Raw genomic sequence first — 23,614 nt, forward strand, 5'->3', positions numbered from 1 at the left:
ATAAAAATATAACAGTAAAATGTCTTGGGGCTTAGCACACCGAGTGTTAAAATAAACATTTAAATTAAAGTTAATTATTTTTTGGTCAAACTTTTAGGTCAAATTACCGCAACTCCCGAACCACTGGCACAATTGAAAAATTCAAACGGTTCCTGAAAGCATCAACTCTGTGCTGTTTCAGTAAGGCTCATTACTATAAGCCCAGGCAGGCGCCACATCCACATTTTGGCAAATAACAAAGAAAACAAAAGAGCAAATAGCAAAAACAAAACTATAAAAAACATGGCTGTGTGTGTGTCTTCTGTAGGGCTCCATCACACTCACTAACTCTCTCTTCTCTCAACCAACCTCCAACCTTCTTTTTGGGGTTGCTGCAACACTGTGCCAGGGATTACTGTAATGACCCTAAAATCCCTGACAAGCACAGAGTCACTGTTTTCAGGAACCATTGAAAGTCTTTCATTTGAAATGGTTCAGGAGTTATGGGAGTTACAGATGTTGAAAATGTTGCAAAACCTCTGTCTGAGGCTAGTGACAGGTTAGGCTAATTATTTCATTGTGAAAGGCACTGTTGGCGCTGCTGTTTATTTCTAAGGCACAGTGGCATATTAGAGCTCTGAAATTTTAAATAGATCTAGTTAAACATTTAAGACTACTGTCCCACAACATAATAAGATGTGACAATCTATTTAGTCTGTCAGCAGATCAAGTAAAATTAATTTCATTGACTTTCCGTGCCAGTTACACACTCCCCTTCTTATTCCAAATAAGCACACCCTCCAAGCAGAAACTATCACACACATACCAGTCATAGAAAAAAAAAGTGTGTTTCAGTGTTAAATTTAGTGCAATTTACAGTAAATTGTCCACCACAAACCTTACTAGAGTTTAAGTTTTGGTAGAAGACTCAAGCTGTGCTCATTAGTCTAGCACAGAAAATGTTTAAATTTCTTTTTAATTATTAGATCAGATTATTTTATTGCTATTTGTTGTAATTCCATTTAAAAATGCAGTTTGCCAGTTAGGTAATCGAATAATGATCAGTTACAGCTGACTTACAGGCCAGTCACCTGTCAGTCAAAGTGGCCATGCCCTTACCAAATGACCCACCATACAGTTGTTATGAAGTTTAAAACTGTACAGGGGAAAATATTAGAATAGAATAGAATAGAATAATCCTTTAATTGTCCCACAAGGGGAAATTTGGTTGTAACAGCAGCCAAAAGGACACATACAGTGGGGCAAAAAAGTATTTAGTCAGCCACCGATTGTGCAAGTTCCCCCACTTAAAATGATGACAGAGGTCAGTAATTTGCACCAGAGGTACACTTCAACTGTGAGAGACAGAATGTGAAAAAAAAAATCCATGAATTCACATGGTAGGATTTGTAAAGAATTTATTCGTAAATCAGGGTGGAAAATAAGTATTTGGTCACCTCAAACAAGGAAAATCCCTGGCTCTCACAGACCTGTAACGTCTTCTGTAAGAAGCTTTTCTGTCCCCCACTCGTTACCTGTATGAATGGCACCTGTTTGACCTCATCATCTGTATAAAAGACACCTGTCCACAGCCTCAACCAGTCAGACTCCAAACTCCGCCATGGCCAAGACCAAAGAGCTTTCGAAGGACACCAGGAAAAGAATTGTAGACCTGTACCAGACTGGGAAGAGTGAATCTACAATAGGCAAGCAGCTTGGTTGAAAAAATCAACTGTGGGAGCAATCATCAGAAAATGGAAGACATACAAGACCACTGATAATCTCCCTCGATCTGGGGCTCCACGCAAGATCTCATCCCGTGGGGTCAAAATGATCATGAGAACGGTGAGCAAAGATCCCAGAACCACACGGGGGGACCTGGTGAATGACCTGCAGAGAGCTGGGACCAAAGTAACAAAGGTCACCATCAGTAACACACTACAACGGCAGGGAATCAAATCCCGCAGTGCCAGACGTGTTCCGCTGCTGAAGCCAGTGCATGTCCAGGCCCGTCTGAAGTTTGCCAGAGAGCACATGGATGATACAGCAGAGGATTGGGAGAATGTCATGTGGTCAGATGAAACCAAAGTAGAACTTTTTGGTATAAACTCAACTCGTCGTGTTTGGAGGAAGAAGAATACTGAGTTGCATCCCAAGAACACCATACCTACTGTGAAGCATGGGGGTGGAAACATCATGCTATGGGGCTGTTTTTCTGCCAAGGGGACAGGACGACTGATCCGTGTTAAGGACAGAATGAATGGGGCCAAGTATCGTGAGATTTTGAGCCAAAACCTCCTTCCATCAGTGAGAACTTTGAAGATGAAACGAGGCTGGGTCTTCCAACATGACAATGATCCAAAACACACCGCCCGGGCAACAAAGGAGTGGCTCCGTAAGAAGCATTTGAAAGTCCTGGAGTGGCCTAGCCAGTCTCCAGACCTCAACCCCATAGAAAATCTGTGGCGGGAGTTGAAAGTCCGTGTTGCTCGGCGACAGCCCCAAAACATCACTGCTCTTGAGAAGATCTGCATGGAGGAATGGGCCAAAATACCAGCTACTGTGTGTGCAAACCTGGTAAAGACCTATAGTAAACGTTTGACCTCTGTTATTGCCAACAAAGGTTATGTTACAAAGTATTGAGTTGTATTTTTGTTATTGACCAAATACTTATTTTCCACCCTGATTTACAAATAAATTCTTTACAAATCCTACCATGTGAATTCATGGATTTTTTTTTCACATTCTGTCTCTCACAGTTGAAGTGTACCTCTGGTGCAAATTACTGACCTCTGTCATCAGTTTAAGTGGGGGAACTTGCACAATCGGTGGCTGACTAAATACTTTTTTGCCCCACTGTATACAACAAACAGTACACAGGACACGGAACAGAAACATACACAATTTTTCTTACATATTTACATTAAGGACAGTGGTTACTATAAACAGAGAGTACTGTACAGTTATTAAATTAAATAAAAATAACTACATGTAATAGGCAAACCAGGTTGTGGTGCGAATCGGTTAATTAACTTATTGCAGTTACAGCATTGATGTAAACATCTATGTTTGTTGGGAGCAGTTCAGATTGTACAGTCTGACAGCTGACAGTCTGACCTGCAGAAACGCTCCTTCATGCATCGAGGATGCAGCAGTCTGTCACTGAAGGAGCTCTGCAGTTCAGCAACATCTACATGCATGGGGTGGGAGACTCTGTCCATCAGAGATGTTATTTTGGCCAGAGTCCTTCTGTTGCCCATCACCTGCACTGGGTCCAGGGTGCATCCCAGAACAGAGCTGGCCTTCCTGATGAGTTTATCCAACCTCTTCCTCTCAGCTGCCGATAAACTGCGTAGCAGGTTGTAGGTGTGCATTTTAATGGTATTTAGTGGAGGATTTTAAATTGTAAACTGTTGGTTACATAGCCCTTTTCTACTCCAGCATTTAAAGCTCACATAGAGCTCAAACCTCAGAGAAGAACACAAAGGAGATTTCCTGCATCTGTCAGTCTGGCTGACAGTGACTTTAATAAAGTCATGGTTCCATGGGGTCATCCTCTATGGGGGATTTGGATTAATAAGAAATTTTCTGCAACAAAGAATAGCAGGTACAATCATGTTTATCTGAACACTGAACAAGACATGATCCTGTCACATTCACATATGTTTTCAAAGTGGTTATACCAGGTAAAGGAGCTAAGATATCTTCAGCTCTCATAACAGAGAGCCTCTTAAACCATTTCTGTTCACGTTTTCATCAAAACATGAAAACTGTTCCTATTTAATGTACATGTAAAAAGACTCTGTGTCTTCTCACTATGTTCACAGGTTGAACTCTGTTGATGTCAAGTACCAGATCTGGAAGCTGGGGGTTGTGTTCACAGACAATGTAAGCACTCAGAATCACTCAGGACAGCGATGTCTGGCTCCATCATGTGGATTCCCTGCAGAAGTTCTTAAGCTCCTTTGTCTTTTCTGTTTATATCAGAGTGATTTCACGGGGACATTTTTAGTTTACCTCAACTTTTTTTTCTAGTTAGTTCCTGTTTAAAATGTTTTAAAGTTGCTTATGGCATTTAACGTCAATAGCAGTAACGGCATCGTATGACTTGTTGCATCGGCCCATAACATTATAAGATAAAATTCTGGTTATTGTGTCTGGCAATTACGTCATATAAAAATATTGGGATAAATATGAAGCATTTGGCTCATCGTTTATAAAACAATTGTTTAATTCAGGGAGTTACTAGTTTCATAGTTTGGCATTTTGTTTGACCTCATCTAAAGTGAGTCAAATATATCCTTACTGAAAAACCAGTAGTGTTTTCTTCACAGACATGTCTTGAAGTGACTTCCATGGTGCAGATATTATACTGTACTGGTAGAACTTTATAATAATGTCACACTATTAAGCCTTACTAAGGTAATAGTAAGGTATTAGCAAGTCATATCATTACTTCTTCTTACTATGCCATTTCTAAATATAAATGTAATGGGGTGGCTGTAGCTCAGGAGGTAAAGCAGGTCATCTACTGACTATCCCCGGCTCCCTCAGTCTGCAAGCCAAATATCCTTGGGCAAGATACTAAACTCCAAATTGCTCTCCGATGCATCTATCGTGAATGTGTGTGAGTGTTAGATAGGATGCACTTAAAAGCGTAGAAAAAGGTGCTTGTATGGGTATGAATGGGTGAAAGTGTCATGTTGTATGAAGTGCTTTGAGCGCTCCAGGAGAATCAGTCCATTTACCATGACAGGTGGTAAACATCTGCACACTGGCAGGCGCCCTGGTTGAGATTCATCTTTAGTTCCTGAAGGCTTTGGAGGACTGCCATGGCTGTCACATCTCTGCAGAATATCTAGGCGTAGCCAGATGGTGGAGGGTCTCCACTTTGGTGGCCTCAGGATTTAATCATTTGTGGTGCTTTTTCCGGATGATGTGGTTCTGTTGGTGTCATCAGGAGATGACCTCGAGTTTGCACTGCAATAGTTTGCTGCTGAGGGTGAAGCGGCAGAGAATTAGCACCACTAAATCTGAGATCATGGATCACAGCTGGAAAAGGTGGAGTGCCCACTCCACCTAAAGGACAGGTTACTGTCCCGAGTGGAGGAGTACTTCAGGGTCTCGTTCAGAAGTGGAATACAAGATAGTGTGGATAGTGTACCAATCTGTTGTGGTGAAACTGTCACTTCATTCTATGTTCCTACCATCACTTATCGTTACGAGTTCTAGGTAGTAACATAAAGAGTGAGGTCGCTAATATAAGTGGCAGAAATTAGTTTCCTTCGAAGAGCGAGTGGGCTCTCACTTAGAGAGAGCGTGAGGAGCTCGGTCATCCGAGAGGGACTCGGATTAGAGCTGCCGCTCCTCCACATTGAAAGTGTATAAATGTAAATGTAGCTGCTAACTGAGCAATGATCGTGAAGTGTCATCCACATCTGTGTCAAGAGTCATTAATCTGTTGTCTGGTAATTATCATTTGAAATGTTTTATGATGCTTTTATTTGATTTATTAGCTACACAATCAGCAGCCTGGATGTTACCTAATATTGTAAACCAGCGGCTCATTTGCACTCGTTGCGATTGTCAGTATTGACTGAATTTCCATCTTCCGTCCTTGTAGTCCTTCCTGTATCTGGCCTGGTATATGACCATGTCCATTCTGGGTCACTATAACAACTTCTTCTTTGCTGCCCATCTACTGGACATTGCCATGGGTTTTAAGACACTGCGTACCATCCTCTCCTCAGTCACACACAATGGCAAACAGGTGAGAGCACTATATGAATATTATAAGATTAAACATTTGTAAATATTGAGTGAAGATTGTGATATTTGCCCTTGTTTGCATCACAGCAGTCTTTTCTTGCCCCCTCTCCAGCTAGTGTTAACTGTTGGCCTATTAGCAGTGGTGGTGTACCTCTACACAGTAGTGGCCTTCAACTTTTTCAGGAAGTTCTACAACAAGAGTGAAGATGGAGAACTGCCAGATATGAAGTGTGATGACATGCTGACAGTGAGTATGACATGTGTTAGACTGTAGTGAACCGGAATAATAGTGCTGGCAGATGATCAAAACGACAGATAATTTGCATCACAGCATGTTTTAAGAATCAGTTTCACAAAACAAGTTATCTAAAATTAAAGAACAGGGCTATAGAGTCGGTCTTAAAATAGAAACATTTAACACAAATTGAAAGGTTTTAGAAGATGTTTAGCACCATCCTGTGCCTGTTCAGAGCAGGATGTCATTAGGTTGGTTTCAGCTAATAGACTTACATTAGTTTGTGCTAATTTCCTAGTTTATAACTAGTGACAGAACAGTTAATTTGCTGGAAAACAAGGTGACTAAAACTAAAAGTCAGTTTGAGGGGGTCCCTTTTGTATGGGCCCTTCAGTTTGACGAGCCAGAATATAAAGAAACTCAAAAAGAGACGAGAAACAAAGTAACTGACCTCTATCAGTCTGTCTGTCATCTATTATCATCTGTCAATCTGTTGTCTATCATAGAAGGTTACAAAGCCATGTCTAAGGCTTTTGGGATTCCACTGAATGATGGGTGAGAGCCATTATTCATAAATGAAAAAAATGAAACACCTGTGAGGCTTCTCAGGAGTGACTCAAATACTTTTTGTACCCAAAGCTAATACTGGGATGTCTGGTATGCACTGCTGCAGTTCACTTTCTTGGCTGTGGGAAGTTGCTCCCATCAAGTTTGTCTCACTAAAACTTCATTTTTTGCTGTCTGTAAAGAGCACACACTTCCATTTATGGACAGAGAGCTTTGAGTCAGTAGTTTTAGTCTCGGCAGTGTTACCCTCAGGCAGTAAGAAAATTACTTATTTTGTCCGCTTCTTTTTCAGGCATCTATTACGTTTTTGGGAATAGCAACAGTGCAAGTAATATAAATAATATATGCTACTAACCTGAGCCTTTACTGTGATTTAAGCTCAATTTAAGACTGTCTTTGGGGGTTACCTTATTTGGCTCCAGGAAGTCTATCCAAAATTGGTGAGCTGGATAAGGGCATTTGGAGTATCAGAATCAGGATACTTTATTAATCTGTTACGTTCCCCTGAGGGGTCTAGGCGGTGAGGGGGAAGTAACAAAAAGTGTCCGGGTCAGGAAAAGGAGTCAAGGAGGGAAAAGGGTTAAATTAAATAGTTTTATTAAAGTAGCTCAACTAAAAGAGACGGACAAGCCGCTATCACCATTTAAGGAAAACAAACAAAACTCAAGCGTTGGTCAATAAAGTAAAAAGTCAAAAAGAGAGAGCAGCTCACTAACTGCAAATACACCAAACGCACAGCTTGCTAGCTGCAACCACACTAATGGCACTCTGGCCCAGAGCTCACCTTTCCCTGGGCTTAAATACTTTTAATTACTGATGTGGGTCAGCTGTGTAAAAGGGAAAGGTGGCACCTCAGGCAGAAGAGGTGGTGGGACACGCCCTCACAGGCACCTTCAGGAGGAGGCCCTGCTAGGGCCGTAACACCCCCTCCCATAAATACAAACCAAATGATTACGATAACCAAAACAATTAATCAAATCAATAACCGTTTCAACACCAAAACTGTAGGCTTTCCACCTACCAAACCCCATAGCCACGGTTAGGCATTGCCTGCGGAAGTTGCCAACCCCATCTCAGTGGGTTCATAATACTTACTGAGGGTGGCCGCAGACCCTCAATACAGTGTCCCATGTGATAGCCAGGGCTTCGAACCATCACATGTGGAGAACCCAGCAGGCAGCTAGCAGGCTTTACTGAAACACAGACAGGTTTGTTAGCAAGTGGTGCAGGTCTGAGGGGTGGTTTTATACATGATCTTTCTCCCTGCAAGTCATTTTGAGGACCGGAGAAATGGTCAACCAGCAGCAGCTCAGGGTTAGTTGACCTCTTACACTGACTACATGACACTACTGAGCAATTATGCTCCAAGTGTAGCCTTTTACTAGGCCTGGCAACCTTGTCGGTTTGAGAACCACGACTAACTTTTCTCAAAGCAGGCCCTTTTTGCTTTGAGTGGGCTCTCTGTTCAAGTTTCAATTTCAAACAGTTAGCAACGAGGTGTCCAGGTTGAGCCCGTTCTCACTCCCGAGGCGTAACATGCCGACGTTTTGTCACGTCCCGCGGCGTTCCCGAGGAACGCAAAAGGAGGCCTTCGGCCTTCTTATGGTACGCGGCGTGTTATGGCTTAAATCCAGTGCAATGATGCTCCCGCGGTAATAGACGTTCCAGCCCTGTATTCCAGCCCTAAACCTAACCTTATCCCTAGCCCTAACCATAACCTTTTTCCTGATCTTAACCAGGACTTTAATGATGTTAAATAGCGTGTTTCTAAGCGATTTGAAGGAAAAGAGCGAACACGTGTAGATTGAGTCCATACGGTTCTCATATTTCCTCATTTTTCCGAGGTCGTCATTTAGGAACGTGGTGGGTAGCCGAAAACGTAATATGTTGACGATTTGTCACCTAGCGTAAAATGTTACGGTTTGGGAGTGAGAACGTGTTGCCAGGTTTGTGGCAGAAGAAACAAAGCTTTGTTTTGGGTCTCGAAACCACAACTTTCAGCCTTGTTAGCTGGCCCACTCTTACCTCGCCAAGATGTACTATGGCACAGAGGGGTATCACATTCTACAGCATTTATTTTATGACTTAGGGTGAACTCATCTGCCAATGTGGCAGCCTGCTTTAATGTGGAAACCCTTTGTTCACTTAAATAAAGAGCAATACACTCAGGAACAGAGTTTTTAAAATCCTCCACAAGCATGAGCTCATGTAACGACCCCAAATTGTTAACCTGCCTTGCAGAGCACCACCTATCAAAAAGCTTTGCCTTCTCCCGAGCAAAGTCAAGGTAGGACTGACCCTGTGCCAACTCCAAACCTCGAAAAATCTGCCTATAGGCCTCAGGTACAAGTTCATAGGCCTGGAGGACGGCACTTTTAATCTTTTCATAAACTAGGCCGTCCTGCCTAGACAGACCAGAACAAGCTTCCTGAGCCTTACCCGTGAATTTACACAGCAACATCACCCCCACACGTCTTCAGGCCACTGTAATGCAGTTGCTATGCTTTCAAACATACTGAAGAAGCTCTCAACACTGGATTCACAGAAAACAGGAACCAGGTGGATGTTATTGCTTACAAACGAGCTTCTAGACACCTGTGCACTGATAGCTGCATCATCCATTTTGGGGGCCAGAGAAGGGTTAGAAAACACACCCTAATTAAGACACAACCACACCTCTCTGCCAACTCACTCAGAGACTACCCAATAATTAACCGATTAATGGAAAACTACACAACTTACTTTAACTGACCAACTTACCTCTTGCAGTATACACATTAAGCAAACACAACTTACCCAGTTCCTAAGCACAACAAACTTTACCTACCTATCTTCTGGAGCGTGCCGGGCTCGAGGCAACTTGAAAGGCAGAACTTCAGCGACTGGAGCCCTGAATTGCCTACCCCCAACAGGGAACTAATCCCCGCCCAGGATTACTCTGAAAATAAAAAAGGCAAAACAACAAAAGAGTGCCCGAAGAAAGAACTTAATAAGCTCAGCTGGACACTCACCTAACTTAACTGGGAAGTTAAGCAAGATAATCAAAAACCAATTCCAACTCAAAACTCCTTTTTCAACAATCCCGGACGAGCCCCCACTTGTTACGTTCCCCTGAGGGGTCTAGGCGGTGAGGGGGAAGTAACAAAAAGTGTCCGGGTCAGGAAAAGGAGTCAAGGAGGCAAAAGGGTTGAATTAAATAGTTTTATTAAAGTAGCTCAACTAAAAGACACGGACAAGCCGCTATCACCATTTAAGGAAAACAAACAAAACTCAAGCGTTGGTCAATAAAGTAAAAAGGAAGTCAAAAAGAGAGAAGCTCACTAACTGCAAATACACCAAATGCACAGCTTGCTAGCTGCAAACACACTAATGGTACTCTGGCCCAGAGCTCACCTTTCCCTGGGCTTAAATACTTTTAATTACTGATGTGGGTCAGCTGTGTAAAAGGGAAAGGCGGCACCTCAGGCAGAAGAGGTGGTGGGACACGCCCACACAGGCACCTTCAGGAGGAGGCCCTGCTAGGGCCGTAACAAATCCCTAAGAAAATTATGCAGTTACAGTTTCTCCAAGACAAAAACAGTAACAGACTGAAGTAAAATAAATAATACAATATATTACAAAGTTTACAAAATATAAGAAATAGCTTTAATATATACAAATAGCTCAATTATAAATATCCAGAACATTAGATAATATTAGTAGAAAACTGGGATACCAGTTTCATGATAGCGGTGCCTACCTACCTCACCTATGCAGCACAAGCTTCCATTGTTTAGCCAGTTTAAAAGAGACAACTTTGTGACATAGCAAAGTCTAACCAAAGATGTGGCCATGAAACAGAAATGGAACAATTATGATGAATTTAAATGTTGGAAGTGTAAGCCATTTCCTAGACATAAACACCTGTGTCATTAATGCAGGTCAGTGTGAGTCAGGGGTGAAAGATAAGTGTATCGCAAAGCCAAACATTAGACCATCTTGTCAGTGATGAGACATGCCAAGTACAAACAGACTCAGCTTAGATGAGAATGTTTTCTGCTGCTAAGCCATCTGAAAGAAATACTATATAAGGGCTCTATGGTATTTTCTGAGGGTAGAAGGAAGCCTTCTGTCACCCGGAAATTTCAGGACACACAAACACACACTAATCCCCTATAGTCAGCCACCCATTGCATTCCATAGAGCTCTTTTGTCTCCTATTAGGGGCTAAGTGTTGCAGCTCTGCCTGTCTGTAGTTCAAGAAGGCGACAGGCGCTTAGTGGGATGGTGAGATGCACTAATGAACGGCACTGCCCTAGCAAGATGTGTCTCCTTCCTTACAATAAGGCTCATAGTAGCAAAAAATGGTCAGATGGTGTGTTCCATGTGAAAGCAGAAGTCGGAATTTCCTGAATTTTTCAGTGTCCCCTCAAGTCAGATTTCCAACTCTGAACATTGCTTCAACCAACAGCCTTAATCAGCCCAACTATCCAAGATGGAACCACTGTATATAAACATTAGTGAAACTGTAAAACCTGTAATCTGTGCTGCTACATGCTGTTTATTTATGACTCGCTACATAAGCCACATGCATAGCACTGGGCAGGTTCTGTCTGCGAATGTGCTGCGGTGCTTTTAAGTACAAACACAAACATTGCGCTGTGTTGTTACTGATGCATTAATAGCTAAGATAGAACAAAACATTTTTTTGTGGTTTCGCATTGTTTTGCAACGCTTTCCCTGAAGAAATCTGGATGGAAGCATATGCTCTCCTAAAAACTGAACATACCTTTCAGCATTGATTTGGCCTTTCCAATTCCACAGGCACTATTGTAACGGAGTGCTAATAGGAAGTTGGATGGTCCATTTCCTCTGTAGTCTGGAGGATGCATCATCCAAAAAGAATTTAAAATATTTATTTGTCCAACCACAGAACATGTTTTATGCTTTCCCTCGGTCCCTGGTTTAATGAGCTTTGGTCCGGAGAAGGTAGACAGCAGCGTTTCTAGATCATATTCACATATGGCTTCTTTGTAACCTGCAGAGTTGAGGGCACTGTGAACTGCATTCACTAACAATGATTTTTCAAAATGTTACTGGACCTCTACAGTAAAACATGCCTGTTTTACTGCAAAGAGACTTACAGATGTCATGTCTTCTGATGTTTCAGAAAAATTAGTGTGTTCAAGCTGTTTGTGACAGTCATGATTCTGCCCATTAAAAACCCAATGCAAACGATTTGACCTCTGTTACCCCTGTACCCCCCTTCCTGTGTATCTCTCTCTGTTCCTCAGTGTTACATGTTCCACATGTATGTGGGAGTGCGAGCAGGTGGAGGAATTGGTGACCAGATCGAGGATCCAGCTGGTGATGAGTACGAAATCTATCGGATCATCTTTGACATCACTTTCTTCTTCTTTGTCATTGTAATCCTCCTGGCTATCATCCAGGGTGAGGCATCCTACACATACATGCACACAAACAGTTTAATGGACTCCAAACATAAGCAGTTAATTAGGCAACTATTAGCCAAAATGAATCCATTCTAACATTGTAAAGTAACGTAAACACCACAGGAAGTGTTTGTTTTTATTCTATAATACAGAGTGCTGATTCAAATGTATAATTATTTTGAGAGCAATCATTTCTGGTTCTGTTTGGTTTCCAATATTTTGGTTGTTCTGTTTATTTCAAATTGACTAGACTAAATAATCGTGACATCTCTCCAAAGTGGAGTACACTTGAACACCACCTTAAACAATTTCCTGCTTGTAAATTCAGATAAAACTGATCTTATTGTACTTGGCCTTAAAAACTTCAATGAAACATTGTGCCTAACCAGATACTAACTCTGGGGAAAGGATATGGACTGCTTTCTTTGCACAACATCTCTAAAATTAGAAATATTCTGTCACAGAGTGATGCTGAAAACCTATTTCGTGCATTTATTACTTCTAGGCTGGACGACTGTAATTCAGTATTGTCAGGAAGTCCTAAAAACTCCCTGAAAAGCCTTCAGTTAATCCACAATGCGGCAGCAAGAGCACTGACAGGGACTAGATATATTGTATTTCTCCCATACTAACGTCTCTTCATTGGCTCCCTGTTAAGTTCAGAACTGAATTTAAAATCCTCCTCTTCCCAGAATAAAACTTAATCATTACTTATTATTAAATCTGCCTATCTTCCACAGTGTGCCTTTTATCTACAATAATACAAAAAAACAACCCCAACAATCATATGACCCTCCTACGAGGAACCACTCTGGGAAGGAAAAACTTCCTTTTAACAGAAGGACACCTCCAGCAGAACCAGGCTCAGGGAGGGCGGCCATCTGCCACGATTGGGCTGGGGGAAGGAAGACAGGACAAAGACGTGCTTTGAAAGAGAGCCAGAGATTAAAAATGACTAATAATTAAATGCAGAGCGGTGTATAAACACAAAGTGAGAGAAAAAGGTGACTAAAGAAGAAACAGTGCAACACGGTAACTAAGGGAGGATTCAGGGTCACCTGGTCCAGCACTAACTATATGCTTTATCAAAGAGGAAGGTTTGAAGCCTAATCTAGTAGTGTCTGTCTCCTGAATCCAAACTGGAAGCTGGTTCCCCAAAAGAGGTTGTACTGCACTGTAAACTCTCAATCAGAACACCTAAGATGGGTTTAGATGGGTCTTCTTGCATGAAAGTGAATTAAAACATACCACCAAGGCAACAAAGTAGTGGCAGAAGAAGAAGCAGCACATTAGTTGTGCTGCTTACCATGGAGTGGCCTAGCCAGTCTGCAGAGCTCAGTCCAATAGAAAATCTGTGGAGGCTTTGAATTGCCAAGTAATCTGAAGAATTTCTGTAAAGAGGGGTGGGCCAAAATCACTCGTAAGATGTGCAAACCTGTTGATCACCTAAAAGAAAGCCTTACCACTGTGTGTGCCAACAAGGATTTCTTCACCAAGTGCAAAGTCATATTTTGGTTGGGGATTAAACATCTGTTTCACTCAGTGATATGCAAATCAATTCATAACTTCAATGACATTTTAGATTTTAGGTTGATATTCTTACTCTCTCCATTAAAATGTAACTACCATAAAAATTAGAGACTGTTCATTTCTTTTCCAGTGAGAAACTTTAGTGATAGTAGAAACTGAGTAGGGACCAAATAATGATTGCCCTCTGCCACACACATTGACAATGATGATAACTAAGCTTGTCAAAAACAAAAGTTTGGGGTCTAATCTTAAAAGTAGGGTGTCTGTCTCAGGAACCCAGACTGGAAGCTGGTTTCATTGGAGAAGAGTTGGTTAGAGCTGAGGGCTCTACCTCCAACAAACCAAGTGCTGGCTTACATTCTGACACTACAGTGCTCAGTTGGATTAATATGATATTATGAGGCTTTTAAAATATGATGGGTCCTGGAACATTCAGAATTTTGCATCTGTCTAGGCTTTGTCTTTAGTATTTATATCCTTCCCTATAGGGATATACACACTTTGGACGTAATATAGAGAATGTAACTGAATAGCAAAAAAGACTCCTTTAGAAGTATTATAGTAGATAAAGCAGATAGCCTGTGGTTTTCATATCTATCGTTGTATTCAGTGTAATAATGTGGACCAGCATGTTTAAGCTCCACCCTCTCTTCTAGGGTTAATCATTGATGCTTTTGGAGAGCTGAGGGATCAGCAGGAACAAGTGAAAGAAGACATGGAGGTGAAAACACACACAACAGTTTTTTTTTTAAATTCAGGCATATGAACATGTAAAAATATAGATTTTGTGGTTGTTTTGTTTTGTTTAGCTGTACCTCCAACAGAGGCATAGATGAAGATTGCCAATAGGTTACAATAAAAGACAACCACTTAACTATCACATGTTTCTCTTGCAGACCAAATGTTTTATCTGTGGAATAGGTAATGACTACTTTGACACCGTGCCACACGGCTTTGAAACGCACACTCTACAGGAGCACAACTTAGCCAACTACCTGTAAGTACGTCTGGAGAGTGTCTGTATTTCTGTGTGTGTTATTGTACCTTTTAACACCTACATCATCATAGATCATCACACCTACATAGTACACAGTCTTTCAGGTCAGTTAATGAAAGATAGGTACCCAATCTTGGTGTACTTGGGGCTTGGTCCCCAATCTCAGGTGGGCGATGATATCGATGATATTTGTCTTGGCTTGTTTTGTACCACAGCATTTGTGTTACAATGAGGTGTGTTTCCACATTATTATCCCCAGTGTTTGGACACTTATTATCCAGTTACATAAAGTTCAGTGTGGTATTTACTCAACTGTAACCACAGTTGCTACCATGATACTACTTGGATATTAAGTGCTTGTTACTTTGGTAATTGAGTAGTAATAACTTACATTCTTGTCTTTGCCTTGTTACCCTTCCCACTTTATGAGCCGTAATAGAAAATACAACCAAAATTTCAAATGTCTGTTGACTTTAACCCTAAATACAGTACTGTGTCTTGAGCCAGCCCTCATTTCTTGGTATATTGCTTTATGTATAAGTTTCTTAAAATTGTTGTAGAGTCTAAGCTGTCATTAGGAGAGAGGTGGGGCAAACCCTGGACAGGTTGTTAGTCTCTCCGAAGACAACAATTCACATGCACATTCACACCTATGGCCAGAATCACCAATTAATCTAACAAACATGTCCTTCGAATGTGGCAGGAAGCCTGAGAGAACCCACACAGGCAAGTTAAGAATACACAACTGCCTCCAACCAGCAAGTGCCACTGTAACATCTGGCTGTGTGACTGATATATGCAATGATAATACTGTTTGTGTTTTCTAACAACTGTGTCTGTGTTTGTGTATGTGTGCTTCAGATTCTTTCTGATGTATCTCATCAACAAAGACGAAACAGAGCACACAGGCCAGGTAAAACACCTTTCCAATCTCTCTGCCAGTAAATGTACAAGACTGTCATCCTGTTATGTGGTCAGTACAGTTTAGCTTCAAACTCTCTCTAAGTGTTTCTAACAGTTTTTTAATGGCTGCTAACATTGTTAAAGCCTCAGTATGGAACATGGAAAATCACCTCTGGTCATATTTGTATGTTCGATCAAATACAAAGGATAACATTTCCTGTAATGTTTAACTAATTCCTGAACAAGGGCCTCAAAACAAACTTGTTATCAGTTTTTATCTTAATTGTGATTAAAGCAGAATACTTTATAGAAGTTTTTCATAAATGTTTTTGTAGTAATGAGTTTTGTTAAAAACTAAAAACTGGCCAGTCTCCCATTCAAGATCATTTTGTTGGATATATACTGATGATATTCCATCATGGGTGCTATTTCTGGATCACGTTCTAGAAGTCCTGTTGTCCACTTGCTCTGTGAACCCTGAGATTATACTGTGGACATTCACAGAAAACTTTTACTTTCAAAATGGCCCGAAGTCCATGTGGCGTATCGTCACTGGGAATGAGTGCTACAACAGGGCAGTTTCAGCAGTTTTCAGTCAAGGAATCCAAGTTTCCAAGCTAAACAACAACGTGTAAGGAGTGGTGAATGTTGAAGGCTTGCCTGTCTCATACGCTGAAGGAGACCCAGGCCCAATCATATAAGCACAACTCCAGTTTGCCTATGTGAGTTTACTATTATTAGTAGATACAAAAGGTGTATTTTTAAGCATTAAGAGTTCCTTTCACTTGAACTAAGAGCCCAACACATGAAAAACAGCCCCAAATCCTAATCCCCCCGTACAGAACAATCAGGCATGTAGCATTCTCCTGGCAGGCACCAAACCCAGACTCGTCCATCAAAATGCCAGATGAACAATTATCATTCCAGAGAGCACATCTTCACTGCTCTAGGGTTCAGTGGCAGAGCGCTTTACACCACTGCGTCCAACATATTGCATTGCACTTGGTGATGTAAGGTTTGGATTCAGCTTCTCGGCCAGCCTTCCCATGAAGCCCTCTACACACTGTTTTTGAGCTAATCTTAATAGTTTCTTTCTTTGTGTCCATAAGCAAGTGCTTAACAAATTTAGGTGCCCTAAATTAAGAGCATTTGTAATTACCAAAGTAATTTCTTATGTTTCTGTAACAGCTGATCCACCAGTATACTCATGGTCTTTAATCCAAATGTTTTTGATTTGGTAAATTATAATTATTGCTGTTTTCTATAAATTTAAAGTAAAGGCATTATTATTTTTTATTAAGATGCCAAATGGGTTACTTATTTGCATTTCAGAACTAAAAAGTCGTTTTAGTAAATGCTATACTTGATTAATTTCTGACTTCTCAGAGAGATCCAGTACGCTGTTCAAATGTTTGTTTTTATGACATTTGGGCTCATGAATGCCACCACTAAAGGCATCGGATTAGGTTTGTTGTTTCAGATTTCATTCTGTTGTTCCCCCTGCACCTTACTTTGACTAACTTTGCATCTTTACTCACAATGAGGCGCTTTCACACTATTGACAGTTTATGCCTCTCAGTCTGATTTACCTATAACACCCGTTGTGAATGCATAAAAGGCAGGGCTTTATGCAGGGGCTGATTGGCTGGTCAACCAGTTCCTGTCCACGGCTGGTCAGTGGGTGCATCTGTAGTGATCGTCTACTCTCCCTTTTGCTGGATTCCTTCTTTTGGTCACTCTGGTTTTCTTTTAAATTGTTTTAAGTTTTTCCGCTACTTCAAGTGCAGTTTTTAAAGTATAACTGGAAGCTTAAAAAATATTCTTAGCTAGCTTCTAGCATTCGCTTCTGTGGTATGAGCTATGGGTCCACTCAGGAGCTTTTAAACCCCAGTATATCAAATGATCAAATAATGTGTGATTCAGACAAATACGGCTTGTAGTAAGGGATGAGAATTTATACAAATTTAGCAAATTCAATACCACTATTGATGTCACTTATCAATTCTCTTATTGATTCTCATTGGGTTCTGATTGGCTCTGCTTGGAGCGTCTAAGCAGCATATCAAAGACATTACATTGGTGCATATTAATTGCATGTTTTGTGGTCAAATGTTTGTGCATGTTTAAAGCATTTCCCTGTTTTGTTGTGATCATATCTGGGGTCATTATTCGAAATAAGTAACATATTACAAATATTACCCAGAACACTTTTCTTAAAAGTAATATAGTATGTTATTTAATTACTCACCATAGAAATTCTTACATTACTTTTCTGTTTCTCCGTATAATGACCTGAAACACATTGTCTTATAATTACCATTTAACAATATAAACCTGAGGCTACAGTCCCACACACCAACACAAATCCATATCCCAATGAGCACACACATATGAGCTTTCTTGTAGTATTTAGGCATGAGCACAAAGCCGACAGCACAATGCAAAGATGAAAACCAGCACAAAGATACTTTAAAGTGATCACCACAGGGATTCTGCTTTAGAAACATGAACACACAGATGCTGCATCCTGACTGCTCATCACTGCCTTTGTTACCTGTTGAAGATCAGGTCTGACTGCTGGGCTGGGGTCGGCTTTAATGTCACTCTGGATTCTAGGCTAGCTTTGTTCATTTCAGTAGGTACCTAGAGGTTACAATGCTAGTACTAATTTCCATAATGAACAAAGCTGATGTGATAATTACACTTTAAATGTAACACACATGAAGCAAACCCTCCTTTCCTCTTCCTCTCTGTCTTTAAGGAGTCTTACGTGTGGAAAATGTACCAGGAACGTTGTTGGGAGTTTTTCCCTGCTGGTGACTGTTTCCGGAAACAGTATGAGGATCAGCTCAACTGAGTCAACCTTGGAGTGACAGACTCTTAACTCTAAAAGGCCCACTGCAGCCATCTGGCCTCTGCTTGTCCCTCAAACGTTTATTACTTTTCTGAGGAGGCTGTATTCTACCAAATGATGGGTTCCTCTCTATGCGTCATCTCTCCTCAAGTGGCCACGCTCTTCAACGGGACACACCCTGCCATTGTAGTCCAGACAGCCAGCTCCACCCCCCGACCTTCAGCACACTCTGTTCGGAATGCTTTTGAAACCTTGTACATAGAAAACTTCAGAAAATATGATGTACAATACATGACAGGTGGCAGGTCTAGAATTTTTTCACTCTGATGACTTCTGTGCTTCATCTTATTCTATATTCAAAGTAACTTGCAAAAAATACAAAGGCTTAATGGACTGACGGTAAAACAAGAAACCTAAAGAATGTTTTACTTTTAATATGACCATGTCTATGGCCTTTCATGTTTATAATGCACGATTCATATAGGTACAGGTGGTGGATACAATAATCAAACAAGTTGACGGCTTATTCTGGCAAGAAGAACTCTGCAGCAAATCTACACTTCAATAAGCTTAAAGACGTGCTGACTTGAATACGATGGACAATGAAAATCGAACACAGCACCAACGTGGAGACTTCAGAACAATCACAAAGCTGAATGAAGCCCCTGTGCAATGAACATTTTCACAAACAGAGCTGCTGTGTTGAGTTGGACTACAGTTTGGTCCAAAGTGTTTGAACAATGACACATGTTCTTCTTACTTTACTTACTTATACCACCATCACAGTGGATCTCAAGTCAAACAATCTAGATCACTAAATACTTGATTTGCCTTCAGCTACTGCTTGTTTGTGTTCTTCTGCCTTCACTTTTTTGTTCGGAAAATGAAAAGCATGCTCTTTTGGGTTGAGATCAAGTGAGAGACTTGGCCATTGAGGAATATCACATTTCTTTGGCTTAAGAAAACCTTGAGGATAAACATATTTTCAAAAGCTAGCCACGTAGTAAACACCCTTTATCATTGTCAATTTATCATTGTCAATAAAATCAAATAAAGTACACATCACTGGTTACACTCAAGAAGAGGGGGGCAAGAATACACTTTGACAGAAAACATCGAAAAGAGTCCACCCGGTCCTGTATTAAGTTCTTTAAACAGATGAAACCTAGGCTGACTTGTACCAGAATGATGGGAAGAGAAAAGTATGGAGAACAAAAGGAACGGCTCATGATCCAAAACACACCATCCATCAGATGTGATACAGTGCACTGGCATGTGGGGCTGCCAGTGGAACTGGGTAGAAACAGCAGAATTAATTGTGAAATGTTCAGGGCTGTACTCTGCTCAAATTCAGCCAAATGCTGCAAAACTGGTTGGAAAGAGCAAACTGATAATGACCTCACCACAAAAGAAACCCAAGAATTTCTCAGTATTCAAGAGATATTCTTCAACAGCCAAGTCAGTCCCCTGATCTTAACCCAGCAGTTTTATTTATATGCATTTTATTTATTAAATCAAAAACATAATGGTGAAAAACTCACAAACGTGCAGTAACTGAAGGCAGCGGAAGTAAAGGCCTATGGTGGACAGTGTTGGTCAAGTTACTTGAAAAAAGTAATCAGTAACTAATTACCGATTTTGCAATAGTAATCCCTTACTTGTTACCTGAAAAAAGTAATCAGATTACAGTAATGCGTTACTTCCCATCTCTGATGGTGGCTCTCAAGGGAAGAAACATTTGGCGATGTCTGTTGGGTTCTAGACTTCAGGCAGTTACTGACCGAAATTACTGATGGATTTATGGACCTAAGTATAAAAATTGTTGTGATATCTAATTAAATAAAGCAGTATTTTGTTAAACTCCTGGAATTAAAGGTAAACGTCTGGACAGTTTGGTCATGTGATGAAAAATCCACTGTGGGGTTGTAAGAGGCAAAATTGAAAAAACAAAAACATTCTGTCATTGGGCACTGGACCGGACTGTAAGTTCACTGTTGATCATGCTGTGTCCACACACTGTACCATGCCAGCACTGTGTGTGAAGGGACCCTTAATTATATGCTCATGGCTTACCACATGTTCATCAAGTTCATTTTGCTCCACTTAAAAAAGTCAAAGCATGGACAATTCATAATCCTCAACCAGCTTTCTGATATACCTAAATAAATACATAGCTTATAAAATGATTGAATCCATTACTGTCTTTGATAATTGATTTAATGCATTTTTTGTTTGTTTTGTTAATGTTTGTCGCCGGTAGTAACAGGACATCAGAGATGTATATTTTTGCAACACTCATGTTCACGGTGATAAATGCGAACAACTGCTGGTCAGTCAATGTCAAACCCCAGTACTGGGCAGGATTAGAAGAGCTTAACAAATGTGTATTGTGTCCAAATCTTCAATATTTTGTTGTTGTGTAAGGAATACGACAGGCTCGAGGCGCCACTAGCAGGGCTTTGTTTTTTTGTTTTGCTTTGTAAAGCTTAGTAACATTTGTTAATGAAAGCTTGTGATTTTCTGAAAAAGCAATATCAAAACAATTCAAAAAAGAAGAACAAATAGAAAATATAATAAACAAACAATAGAGATTTATTTGTTTTAGAAGTTTATGGCTGCAGATATAGCTGCATGCTTGTTAGCTAAGAGGAATAATCAGCCAGAATGGAGCAATCAGATGTGTTTCCTGCAGTACTAGAATAGCACAACAAAGCAGTGAGGAGACAGAAAGGGGGGATGGGAGGTTGCAGTGCCTTATCTAGCTGGGGAGGATCTATGAAAGCTAGACAAGAAGAGTAGCTTCATAATAATACCGTATACAAACTGAGGAGGACATATGAAGCTAAGAGTACCACAGAATAATATTCTATAGAAGTAGAAGAAGAGAAGGACTTTGGATATCACGGATGTTATGGCTCAGGGGTTCTTAGGTTGACCAGAGCAGAAATGCACACATTTCAGTTGTGCAAACTGGGGTGTTACAATTCCAAAAGGTATCATAGTTGACTGTAACTAGACTCAAACCAGGGTACAGTAGATAAACTTAGGGCTAGGTTACATTTTAACCACATTTCGTTTTGTACAACATTCTTTCAGTAAATCCTTTTTTTCTGTTTTACAGAACTTCTAATTCCATTAGTTACCATCATCGTGAAGGGTTCAGTTTAAACGCTAAACAACCATCACAGCCTATTTAGAGTTAAGATTAGGGGTACGGTTAGCATTAAGTTCATATTTATCAGGTTGTAAATTCAATTGGAATTTTCACCTATTTAATATATTCAGCTGAAGTCTAATAAGAGAAATTCTGAAGGTAAGATGCATGTATGAGACCTAAGGTAATGTCTTGAGAACAGTAATGTTATGTTTAGCATGTAGCTAAAATGTAACCTAACCTCACCTTTAAGTGGGCTGTAAGTAAGTTGGTGGATGTTAAAAGGTTAATGAAATTTTTCGTATTTAATCTGTCTTTATAAAAACACATTTGGGGAAATATACAAAATATGTTTAAATTGACACCAGCTTACTCATCAGAATACAACAGATGTTACTGGGTGGACCTAATAAGACAACAGGTTGAGTGTATGCTGCAGGTTCTGTTCAGCTATATGAGTGATGCAGAATAAATATATTTTTTTTTATTGTATAATTTCTGATACTGCTATACAACCAAGTTTAAAGATCAACACTTGTCATGGCTTTGGTTAGAAATCAGCAGCCATGTGTTACAGTCTATTTTCAGTTTCTTAGGAATTGTAATAGTTACATCTCACTTAACTAGCAACAATTAACATTCCATGTAACACATTTCACAACTTTCTTGTCAAATAAGGAATAGTTCATGATATGCATTTTTGTGATGTTCTTATATAATAATTACTTTTATTGTAAACACACCTCCCTCTCAAAAAAAGCCTAAAAAATATTTGCATGCTAATGGGGAATATTGAGTAGGTATAATAAATACACTAAATCTCTGCTGCCCATAATGTATCCATTCAGATTCTTTTAGTTATTTAAGATAAATCATTTAGGTGTTGTGGGATGAGTTGTAACTTATTAAGACATTTTACCACAATTGTATTTGAAAAAAAAAAAAAAAGACAGTAGGCCCTGCTTTTCTGTCATTTAACCATCTCTGTTTGTAAAGGTTTGCTTAAGTTGGTTCTGAGGTCAAGCAAAAGACCTTAAGGGAATTTAAGAGACGAATCACTTTTACCATTGTATATCTCAAAGAAAGAGGTAGAACAAATCAAAGCTTACTTAACTTTGTCTCAGAAGTAATTGAAGTTTTATATTTATTCAGTTATCTTTTATTTTCAGATAATAAAGAAGTAAATTGAGGTTTTGTTATATTTGTCTCACTCGATCTTAAAGGTGCAACAAGTAGCGTAATATTTCACTGGCTCTAACCTATAGATTTTGTTATCTGTCACCCTTTTATCTCTAAAACCCCAAACTGTCAGTAGTAGAGTGTGAGAAAGTTGAAAGGAATATCAGTTCAACTTGTATAAACTATTTAACAAATTTAAGCTGCTGTTTGATGCAAAGTGTTTGATAATAAATCAGGCAGCTTAAAGTATGATGCAGTTTGTCAGAGAAGACAATGTCAGGAAGCCTATAAATGAAAGTCACTCTAGACTTTGCTGATGGAGACGCATTGGTAGGAACATGTTTGTTGTTAATGCTGTTGTGTTTAGGCTGGCACTAGAGGCCACTAAAGAGCCATGTTTACTGGTTTCACCTTTAAGTGAGTGCTGGTGCATGTTTAACTGATAACTGATGACTTTAACACTGATAACACAGTGGATGTCACAACTGCAATCAACCAGTGTAAGTGTCTTGAATTGTGTTCACTATACCATGCTGATGCGATGCCTCATTTTTATTTATTCCAATCCCTTTTCAGACTGAACCACGCCATTACCAAGTGGCATTTTGCTCATGTAAAAATAAATATTTTCCATATGTATCATGAAGGGGGAATGTTTAGTTTGCCACAAAGTCTACTTCATGTAGTAATTATGAGTAGGCTATTGCTACTTCTGAGAGACAAATGTGTAAAGAGGAAATTGATCTATAAGCAATGATAGATTTGCATGATTTTGAAAATAAAATTTTATTTATTAACTTGTTAATTGTAGAATGCTCTTAATTCAGCTGAATTTGTTAAATTTATTTCTAAAGATAATTTCTTTTCTGTGGTTACTTGTTACATAATATATACAGGCTGTAGACACTTACATCCATCCATTTCCTTATCCAAAGATGAGTTTTAGTGGCAGCCTAAGCTGATCTTCTGGCCTCCTCCTGCGAGTGTCCTGAAAAAAAAAAAAAACTCCTAGGAG

The 23,614-nt window shown here is 39.9% G+C and overlaps 1 protein-coding gene across 6 annotated transcripts in view; it reads left to right on the top strand.

The window, feature by feature from the left end:
• The window catches only part of ryr2a (ryanodine receptor 2a (cardiac)), a 292,365-nt gene extending 268,961 nt beyond the window's left edge, over positions 1 to 23,404 (top strand). For all 6 annotated transcript variants that reach the window (XM_085170363.1, XM_085170361.1, XM_085170365.1 and 3 more), the window contains 8 exons: positions 3,807 to 3,867; positions 5,603 to 5,749; positions 5,861 to 5,995; positions 11,824 to 11,980; positions 14,169 to 14,233; positions 14,409 to 14,509; positions 15,371 to 15,422; positions 18,174 to 23,404. In XM_085170363.1, coding sequence (XP_085026489.1) covers positions 3,807 to 3,867; positions 5,603 to 5,749; positions 5,861 to 5,995; positions 11,824 to 11,980; positions 14,169 to 14,233; positions 14,409 to 14,509; positions 15,371 to 15,422; positions 18,174 to 18,269 — 814 coding nt within the window. In that variant the 3' untranslated portion in view covers positions 18,270 to 23,404. The remainder of the gene's footprint in view (positions 1 to 3,806; positions 3,868 to 5,602; positions 5,750 to 5,860; positions 5,996 to 11,823; positions 11,981 to 14,168; positions 14,234 to 14,408; positions 14,510 to 15,370; positions 15,423 to 18,173) is intronic.
• The last annotated feature ends 210 nt before the right edge of the window (positions 23,405 to 23,614 follow it).

The sequence above is a fragment of the Neolamprologus multifasciatus genome, chromosome 8, assembly GCF_963576455.1.
Source record: "Neolamprologus multifasciatus chromosome 8, fNeoMul1.2, whole genome shotgun sequence".
Taxonomy (NCBI): Eukaryota; Metazoa; Chordata; class Actinopteri; order Cichliformes; family Cichlidae; genus Neolamprologus; species Neolamprologus multifasciatus.